Source organism: Akebia trifoliata, chromosome 4 (genome assembly GCF_017979445.1).
Source record: "Akebia trifoliata isolate Shusen 1 chromosome 4, ASM1797944v1, whole genome shotgun sequence".
Taxonomy (NCBI): Eukaryota; Viridiplantae; Streptophyta; class Magnoliopsida; order Ranunculales; family Lardizabalaceae; genus Akebia; species Akebia trifoliata.
The window spans coordinates 1,947,078-1,957,521 of NC_141378.1; the positions used below are offsets into that span (position 1 = coordinate 1,947,078).

General features: G+C 37.3%; 1 protein-coding gene across 3 annotated transcripts; it reads right to left on the reverse strand.

Annotated features, from left to right (window-relative positions):
- Positions 1 to 74: 74 nt before the first annotated feature.
- On the reverse strand, positions 75 to 8,230 carry LOC147402856 (transcriptional corepressor SEUSS-like). Of its 3 annotated transcripts, none has more exons than XM_086438230.1 (10): positions 7,981 to 8,230; positions 6,652 to 7,838; positions 6,435 to 6,554; positions 6,182 to 6,230; positions 5,734 to 5,948; positions 5,570 to 5,638; positions 4,962 to 5,059; positions 3,208 to 3,301; positions 1,486 to 1,555; positions 75 to 1,273 (listed from the first exon to the last, which is right to left on the reverse strand). In XM_086438230.1, exons 2-10 carry the CDS (start codon positions 7,504 to 7,506, stop codon positions 354 to 356), a joined length of 2,490 nt encoding a protein of 829 aa, XP_086294356.1. In that variant the 5' UTR covers positions 7,507 to 7,838; positions 7,981 to 8,230; the 3' UTR covers positions 75 to 353. The 3 variants fall into 3 exon arrangements, with proteins under 3 accessions (XP_086294356.1, XP_086294358.1, XP_086294355.1); XM_086438232.1 differs by having other exon boundaries at positions 6,652 to 7,134; positions 7,981 to 8,229; XM_086438229.1 differs by having other exon boundaries at positions 6,652 to 8,230.
- Positions 8,231 to 10,444: the final 2,214 nt, after the last annotated feature.

Sequence of the window (10,444 nt, forward strand, 5' to 3'; positions counted from 1 at the left end):
ACCATTGACCATATGAAAGCTCTTCTTGCAGTATGTTTGCAACCCTTAAAAGGGGCATAAGTTTGAGACTTGGATGTCATCAATTCAACTATCCATACATCACTTTGATAAATACATGTTTTTTATATAGAATTTCAATGGTAGAAGCTAAGCTATATGTTTTCCAAATTTCTAAATAAAATTAGTACAGAAGAAATAGGAATGAAACTGAAACAAATGTATGGGCTTTGAAAATCAAATTGTGCGGTGGGTGCAGATGGTCCCAATGTACACAAAGTGGAAGGAAAAAACCACCACTGCCCCAGTAGATTTAATTATTAACAGAAACACATCAATAGGGAACTACAAACCTTCTATGGGGATGACTTCCAATCAAATTGGAGATTATTCAAACTATTTACAGCTCCCAACCCATTTAATAGCCGGTTCCCCATATCATGTTGATGATGGTTGTTCATGCTCGAGGCCTGGGGCAATGAAGGCATGCCTACTCTCCCATTCAAAGACATGGAGTTGGTGCCCCTCGCTGCCCTGATTCCACTAGTCACAGATGATGGACCAATTCCACCACCCATCTTGCCGAAACCACCACCAGTGATACCTGAATTGTTGTTGCCTACCATCCCATTTAGGTTTTTGATGTCAGTCCCTATAGAGCCAACTCCCGCCATGCCAACACCCCCTCCATTTAGCTGGGACGACATCATAATTTCTTGTATGATTTGCTGGACAGAGCTTTGTGAATCATTTGGGTCCGCCTCATTGGACTGAGCCGACTGTTGCATGGAAATATTAGATGGTGAACTTGAAGAACTCATATGCGCGGCAGTGACCGTTGCTGGTAGAGCATTATGAGAAGTCTGCTGAGGATTGTTAGATGTGGATGGTGTCGGTGATGGGAATGGAGAAGATTGGTTGGGCTGAGACTGTGGAACTGAACTTGAAGAGCCAGCAGAAGGAATCTGAACCGTAATCCCACTATAAGGACTGCTTCCGTTGTTTGTCAGGCTTTCCTGTCTGGAATACATGGAATTCTGATGGAGAAGCCCAACTATACTACTTGCAGAGATGGAGGTAGATGCGGTGTTTAGGGAATTATTTACACTGACAACACCATTGCTTGCACAAAGTTGTGTGACAGTGGCCTCAACAGAACTCTGGTTATTATTTGAGTCCTGAGCAATGGATTGCTTCTGTCGGTTCTCTGATTGTTGACCTTGAGTATGGAGCCCAGAGGAACCGCTGGTCCTTCGAGGGAAGTTGATCAAGCTTGCTGAAGAAGAAACAAAACCATTTATTGTACAAAACAATGGGACATATATATGATGTGAGTCTATCATTTGAAACTGAGCCAAGCACAAAAAGAAAAATTAAGTAAAGATGATGTACACATGAGAAATCATATTTGGAAGCTGTGAGGTTCATAATCAATTTGTCATCACAGGAGTTTATAGCATAAAAAGAGTGGGAAGACATGAAGCTTACCCATAGGTCCAGTCCCTGTTTCTCGGCTATAGTCAATCAGATCTTTCATACTATTAACCACCTCCGATATCTGCAATACACCGCCAAAAAAAATCATACGCAGGAAGAAGAAAAAGCAGTCCCTCACTCCTCTAATCTCAAACTTATTCCATATCCAAAAAAACAAAAAAACGATGGGAGAATGAAAACAAACATAAAAAATGCATTGTAATGATGAGAACTCTAATTAGAAACATGCCAGCAATATATAGGGTTCAGATAAAGTTATGAAGTTTTTACATGGCTTTGTGGGCCAATATGGAATTGAGATTAGTGCTTCCTCAACAAAAATAGCCCATTCTAATTATTAAAAAAAATAGCCCACTCTGAAAAAAAAAATATTATAAGCAAGATGAAAATGACAAATGGTGCACCTGTTGACAACATTGACAAGAATTGAGGTTTTTGAATGGGTAAATACAATTTACATTATATATATAATCATTAGGGGAAGGTTACGGAGCCAGTCTTCTCCACTATAAGCCTGTTTCTACACTCTGGAAAACTCACACCAGAACCTTTCTCTTATTTTCTTTGGTAGGTAAACATTTATTAGAACTAGGGAGGTCGAGATGGTCAACTCAAAAGAATACATTGACAACCAACCCATGCCAGGGAGGTTAAACAATAGCAAGATTACAAACCCACTCCCATCTTACAAGAAAATCCCCTTAAATTCTTTCAACAATTTACACCTTTCTCTTATCATTATTTGTGCATGCTTACATGTACGTTAGTTCTTAATGACAACTAGTGCAGAACTTGCCTCCATATCAAACACTCACTCATCACTTCATTGCTCATCCACAGCAATGGTTGGCCCATTATCACCACGGGCTGGAAAATGCCCTATTGTTGTCAAAGAGACCACATCATCTAGGAGCTTAGGATGTCTGGGAAGGAGTCCCTATAGATTCCTAGGCTTCCCTGAGACCACTAATGACCCAGGTTCTAGGTAATCTCTAGGCCCCACCCAAAAATCAAGTGAAACCCCTGAAGCGATCATTTCCGTCTTTGAACATTGATAGGTATCATTATCTAGATTAGACCGAACAGACCAAAAATCAGTACAACAAATGCCCCGATTTATGGTTTCAAGAGTACATTGATGAAAAAACATTCATGAGTTGAATTTCTCTGAATCTAGGGTTTGCTGTGCTTAAAGATACCAAAAACCAGGCTCATCACTCTTACAGACATTGGTATACTATAAGTCTGCACCAATAAATAAGTAATTCCATATTTATTTTGTTCATGTGAAGAGTAAAATAAAGTGGGGTTTTTTCAGAGGTTAGAGACTCCGTAGGGAAAGGAAGTATGAGTTACTTATCCAACATGAGTGTGGAGAAGATAGAAAGCAAAATGCATTACATAGAACAAATAAATCAAGGTAGCAATGCCATGGAAGAAGCGCTTTATCTTTAACCTGACTCCAACAGACAGATATTTGACAGGCCAAGAAAAAATTATCAGTTAGATAATTTTAAAAAATTCAGGAGCAAATTTGTTGGATCAAATGTTAGCTGTCCTTTTCACAATTTAAAGTGGACCCTAACAACATATCATTCTGCAACTGTTGGAAGTAGAAGATTCACTGGATTCAAGATGTTTCCTTAGAATTCACATACAAAACTTGAAATCAAGAAAAAGATTATATTGATATTAATGCACAAGCCACAATACCTGAAGGCACCGTACGTATCTCTTTGTATAACCTAAATCATTTACTAATGGCACCTCCAACGCCTTTGCCAATTGGCGAGCTGATGCAACAAACCTGAAGCAGAAGGACATTTGTTAGTTGACACTAGCAATCAGGGATATAACAATGGTGACATACACAGGTCAGCATAAGTTCATCAACCATCACCTGAATAAAATGTGAAAAATTATGAACTTAAAGACACAAAATGGATTACCTGGACAAGATTACTTTCTTGAAGATACAGAAGATACACAGAGAAAGAACCACACCATGGTGAAAACAGGGAATACATGCAGGTTTTAAAGAACTACACTACACATTCCCTACATGACATTATGATGCTTAAAAGAAACATCGCTTGCATGCATGCACACACTGACAAAGTTGGGATTCGAGAAAATTCAGCAAGGGGAAAATTTGGAGAAAATCAGCAAAAGTTGGCAAAGTCGGGGGAAAAATAAGGAAAAATAAAAAATCTACTATTATTTATGGATAATATAAAATTGTATATCTATATAATAAAACACAACTGTAGGGCCCGCTTTGTTACAGTTGTGTGGGAATAAATGTCCCATCTACTACAGTTTGTGTGGTACAAACATCTCATCAAGCTACAATTTTGTAGGGGCCATTTTATTGTCTTTATTCTTCACCTCCTCTAACTATATAATATTTCCTCTTTTTACCCCTTTAACTCACTTTATTATTTTTCATCGTTTACTGTAACTTAAAAAAATTAATAATAACCCTCCAACTTTATTTTTTTCCACTTTTACCCTCTTAACCCCAAAGAGGATGCCCATGCCGTAAGCATGGGCAAACCCTAGTATCATATGTTAAGTATAATATTAAACAAAATTACAAATTTTCATATTAAATATATACAAAAATGCATTTTTCAAAGCTTTCCAAATAAGTCTGGATTAAATAGCAGAATGAAAGAATCATGATTATTTTAAAAAAATAGGAGAATTTTGTCACTATGTGCACACATGCACTCATGCACACACACATGGGCATGCCAACAAATTGTGATTATGCAATTCACTTACAAATCTTTTGAGTCAAACAATATAATGACATGAAACTAGAACGAACAAACAGACAATAATGAGAATCATGCCAGGTTGAGAAATAAAAGCATTATAATTCCATTCCTTTCATAAGTGAGAGCTTACAGAGCTTCATAAGAACCATTAAAATTTGCTCTCATATTCTGTCAAAAGTGTTCTATCATGCAACTGCCTAGTGAAACTCAACATAGATATGCACGCCCATGGAATACACAAATGCATTCCCATGATGCTGCATATTAGAGCTACTGAGCTGGTACTCAAGTAAGTATATTTGGCAACTAATTTAAATTTTGTTGAAAAATTAACAAAATATAAACATTGTCACAAAGATACACTTACAGAATGTGTAAAGAATCAACCAAAGCCGTAACAACGTAAATATAGATAATGCGGGAGAAATTTAAATAAATAGCTGCATGAGGATTAAGTTTTGAATACTTCTCCTAAAGCAGAAGATTCAAGCACTCAATTCACTCTATGAATGGATCAAATCAACTTATAAATGGCATATCTAGCAGAAATGGGGTATGCAATTCCCACCATCACTGATCTCATTAAAAATAGGCTTACCAATAAAATAAAAGAAGAAATGTGGTGGCATAAAAGAACCACATATTATACTAAAGTAACTAGACACTTTGTATAACATAACCTACATATTACAGTTGTTTTGCAACTCCTGAGAAGATAAACTGGATGAAGTATTTTGAGTAGCAGTCTGGTACTTCTGAGCCACTGCCCCAACCTGACTAACCTGCAAATTAGAAACATAACCCATCAATGATCTATAATTTGTGACAAAGATACTCCATATTCCACTTTACACTCCAAAACATCTCACCTTATCTCATTAAATGGCACAACCAGAACAATACACAAAATGAAAATTTGGTAAATTCATGACTTTAAAGAAGAGTGGCTGCAGATGAACAGGACATGGTGACCGACACGATATTTTCATAAATGGTGTGGCCTGTTTTCTTTCCCCCAAAAAAGAATAAAAATAAAAACCAAAGAAATTGAGTGCTAAACAAAAGAGGAGACATGAACGCGCCAACACGTTGTAAAGAACTCAGCCAGTCAAATTAGCCCCACTTTTGAAGCTAACAGAGGCCCACTTTTTTGTTCAATTCTGGATCAAGTCTAATCAAGTAAGGAGGGTGATCCAGGGGCAGCGTGGTGAGTCTAGAAGCCACAATAGTTATAAAGCAAAAGTTACCAAACCAGCATCTACATTGCATCATGGAATCATTTGATTGGTTACCTGAGATAGTATCAATTTTCGAGGGATAAGCTCCTCATGACGTCGAGCACAAAACTCCCAGGAACAGATCTGGCAAAAGAAAAAAGATAATGTTGATCAAGGTTCAAGAATGCCTCTAGAAATGTAATTTCCTATAAACAAATACAATTCTATAAACATCTAACCTTAAGATCGGGAGAGAAAACAATTCGAAGTTGACCATCACGAACTACACGTAGTTGGTCAAAAACACTTTCCTGAACTGCTTTTGCATAATCCAGGACAATTTGACCTGATGCATTCTGATATTCATGGGGCATATCAACATAAAGAAGTTCTTCCAGAGTGCCACTATCATACTTGATTTTGAACAGCCTCGGTAAAACCTCAACAGTTGCTTCTGAGAGTATAATAAAAGCATATCAGACATAATAAATAAATGAAAAACCTTCAACAGCAAGAAATTTTTGAAGTAACCCTCCATATGCCAAATAAAACAGGTCTAGGTCCGAAAATTTGATAAAAGAGATCAAATGCAAATCAGAAGTAAAAGATAGAGCAAATTCATAGATCACGGCAAGGAATTGTAAATAAAATAAAAAATGCTCGAAAGCTATGTGAAGTAAAACATACCAAAACCACGGCCAGGCTTATGATTGCATATTTCACAGTGCCATGTATCCTGCAAAAATTACAATCAAGATGTATCACTGTATAGAAATTTCACACTGATAAGAAATTAAATATCGGATCTCCCATATAGCACATTAAGACATTACTTAGATATCTAGATATCTATCAGGCCATGAATATCTTGAATTCACTAGTATGAGTGACAAGGAAGGAAAAGGAGGGGGGATTCACCAGTTTTTCTGTAATAACAGACCTGAGGGAAAACACCAGTTGTTTGCCGACTACTTCCATATTGAGAGACACACCACCTCTTCTTGGCATTACGAGCAAAGTTATCCGCAACAAATTTCCTCCAGAATTCAATATCATTATCCTGCGTGAAAGATGGGTTTAAGCACAAACAAGAACTCATAACAGTTCCCCACCATTTGCAGACAAAAAAAACCATTTTGTAAATGAGAATATCTTACAGCTGGCCTGTGTTGCTGTTGATACATGTAGCGTGTCAAACGTCGAGCGCACATCCCAGGTTCATAGGCTGGTATCGGAGAAACTCTCACAGGCAAATTCTGGGGTTGTAATTGGGACCGTTGCTGAGGAAGCGTCTTCAAGAGTTGCTGTTGTTGTTGCTGATGTTGCTGTTGCAGCAGCAAGAGACGCTGCTGTTGCAAAATGTTCATCTGTGCAGCAGCAGCAGCCGACTGAGAAGACTGCCTCGACATGTGGACGAACTGTTTCTGTTGTTGTTGTTGTTGCTGCTGCTGAAACAACAATTGGTCTGAATACTGGGGTTCCAATTTAACCGGTGCCAAGCTTCTCAAAGTCTGAATCTGTTGCGGTTCCAATTTCACCTGACCTAGATTCTGCAAGGACTGCAGCTGTTGCTGTGGCCCATTTTGATTGTTCACCATTTGTGGCTCCAATTTAACTGGACGATATTGTTGTTGCTGCTGCTGTTGATGGTTAGAAGAGTTGAGAAATTGTTGCCCCTGAGTTAGGTCAGAAGAATTGGGGTTTGTCGTATTTGACAGTGAGAACGAGACAGACGAAGGATTGAAACTCATGCCAGACTCGGCATCTGTGTCAATGCCTCCACGTTGGACACTCACCGAACCCGAAAGCCCCGAGTTTGACCCACCATTTCCAAATGATTGATTCAGGAGGGAAGAAACATTGGACATGTTTCCAATCAAGTTGATATTGTTATACTGAGAGCGTGGTGAAGGGAATGTGGGCTGCAAAGTGATGCTAGAGTTTGATCGCAAAAGCGAAGGCGAAACAGATTGGGCACCACCCATGGGAGTAGGATGCCCTGAAGGCATCATCTTCGCTAAAGAACAGCTAACAAATACTCAATAAAGTCTTAAATGGTTCAAATTAGAGCCAAATTCAAAGCTTGGGATAACTGCACAGTCATTATATGAAGCAATTGCATCTATATCCGATTTCGAATACCATCGAAGACTAAAACCCAACAACAAGCTTTGATTCTGAACACTATAGAATTCCGTTAGTTCTTAAGAATCGAATTTTCAACCAGTAACAACAAGAATTTCTACTATGTGTTTTACAAATACTCGGATCGATCAAACTCCATACCATCCCAGAAAATTCCGTCCCAATTCATACACTGTTCCCCAAAACCTCACAAACTCAGCTACCACAAACACCAAAAACCCCTCATTGAAACTAAAGAATATCAAAGAATGGCAAAAAAACAGGAATTCGATCCAAATCTAGGGTCTTACAAGTTGGAAATCGAAACCCTAACACAAAAAAGAGTGAATTGAAGGACTTACCGAAACTCTCTTAACTCCAAAGCTTACGATCGAACAAAACTGGAGAAACTACAAAACTCACGATCACTTTTTCTGCTTCATCTGGCTTAAATAAATGGATCTTTTCTAGGATTTCTTCTTCTCTGCATCTCTTTATTTTCTGCGTTTCTGAGGTTTTCTTTACTGTTCTTCGTTTCTTCGTTGGCGGGGGAGAGTATGCTAGTCTCTGCGGACGTCACAACCGTTTTAAATGGGATTGAATTTGTTTATAATTGTCGTCTACTACTCGACTTCTTGTTTAATAAATAACTAAATCAAATAATATTCTTGAACTTCTCTTTTTCTAAGGATGTACATTAAAGCGTCCAACCACTAATAAACGTATGCCACGTGTATAAAAAAAAGCTTGTATTCCTCGAAGCAGATCCTCTCTGGCACAATTATCCTGTACCAGCCACGTAATAACGTTTGGACGGTTGAAAAAATGCCACATCAGCAATACAGTAAAATCCCACTCTTAAAAAATTGAGAGTTTAGTGGCCATTCATTTTTAAAGAATTTGGATCCAGTATATATATATAAAAAAAACATCGTTTTTTATTTTTTGATTTTTGTTTTATAAATTAGATGTAAATCACGGTCACAAGATGTCTGTGATATTAGTTTATATATTATGCCTCTCTTTCATCAATGGAAGATTGAGGTAACATTGCTACGGGATAGTTGTGCTCCAGAGGAGCTGCTTCCTATATTCTCTTGTTGTTACATGCACTGTCTCCTTAGCCGTGGGATATAGAAGCATTTAACGGCGTTTTACCTTAGATTTTAGAAGAATCTTTCTTCAGGACTGATTTAGACATGCCCCTCTATTTTGGTTAAAATTATAGATACCCTTGTGATTTCAAACTGAGGATATGCCCCCACCACCCTTGGCTTAGGTGACAAAGTCATTGAGTAAAAGAAATGACTTACGTGACAAAATGGAAATTTTTGAAATAAAAATCAATGATTTTTCATAAGTACTGTTAAAAATGACTGATTGAAGATGATGATAAATAGGTTAAAAGTAATTTTTCATTAAAGATGGAAGAGCTTGAAAATAATGAAATTTTGGTTAGTAAGTTCAAAGTTGATAGATTCTTTAAGAGAGAAAAAAAGCAAGAAATCCAGTTAGATTTTAATATGATTCATGTCCCATGGAGCTTGTTTGTGTTATTGAGAGGACAAAGCTACTGAAACTTGTATAACATTGTAAGTTTTTTTTTCACTACTGATTGAAGGTTTGCCTAACCCCTGATTTGATAACCATGATTAAGTGATCCAAAACTCAAATCGACAACATTTCAATTTTTGTGATTTTAAGGATTTCTTTATGCTTCTCACCTAAATCATTAGATGTATGGACTTAATGCATGGTTTGGACCATTTGACATGTTCAAATCATAAGCATTACTAGTATAAATCGTGCTATTTTCACATAAGGCCCATTCCAAATCAACGGGCCTAATATGAATGTATAGGGCCTATTAAAGGGTTTTTGCACAATTTATGCAGCACACAAGGATCTTATTGTAGTATTATAATTTCAGTATATAGAGTTATGAACCCCAAGGGTTTAACTCAACGACAATTTTGGATTGATAAGCAGTTAATGCTCGTACGTCGTGAGGTTAATATCCAATACAAGTATTAATTCCTCAGGGACCATTCGCGAGAGAACACACTAAATTACCTAGTGTGTGTGATGTACAGGTGTTGCATGTGCCCTTAGACTAGTCCTTAAACAAAACAATGGTTTATGAACTAGACAAAGCCCAGTCCGTTGTCCATAGGGATAATTGATTATCAAATATATATAGTTATGGATTTAGCCTATGATTGGAAATACCATTTGTTAAGTTTTACAACAACCAAGAGCTTCATGATCCGATCTCAATCTATATCAAAAGGCAATAGTTTACATGAGTACGATCAACAATGAACATCAAACATGATACATCACATTATTGGTCACATCGATCAATCATATTTAGCACGTCTTGCATTTCAATCAACAGATTTCAAATAGGGTGCTAGTAATGTATAAATCCACATGCCTTCCCTCAGTATTTATTTATTTATTTGTCTTTGTTGATTTAGGCATGAGTCGTGCTGGAATAACATTAAAATTCACATTGATTCACACACCGTTGATGTGGAGGTGAGCACAAAACTATAGATGCTTTTCACACTTTTCTTGATGGTGGCTCTATGCATGCTACCACATCAGCAATGTGTGAATTGATGTCAATTTCAATGTCACCGTAGCATTTTCCTTTAGGCATATCCCTCTACGTCCTCGTGAACATTGGATACATTCCCATGTTTCTAAAACTGGTGACATGCTCCCTTTGAAATTTACATTCTCTTAAGGTGTAACTGAAAATAACCTAAATGCCCTCAACCTTTGGTGCGAATCAGATTTTTAATCTTGGATGAGCATCTA

Bases quoted from the DNA above. Each gene is read 5' to 3' on its own strand.
- LOC147402856 (XM_086438230.1), bottom strand. From the start codon at position 7,506: ATGATGCCTTCAGGGCATCCTACTCCCATGGGTGGTGCCCAATCTGTT. The intron at 5,949-6,181 runs GTATGTTTTACT...TTATACTCTCAG, and splicing joins TAAGCCTGGCCGTGGTTTTG to AAGCAACTGTTGAGGTTTTA. The intron at 5,639-5,733 runs GTTAGATGTTTA...TTCTTTTGCCAG, and splicing joins TTTTCTCTCCCGATCTTAAG to ATCTGTTCCTGGGAGTTTTG.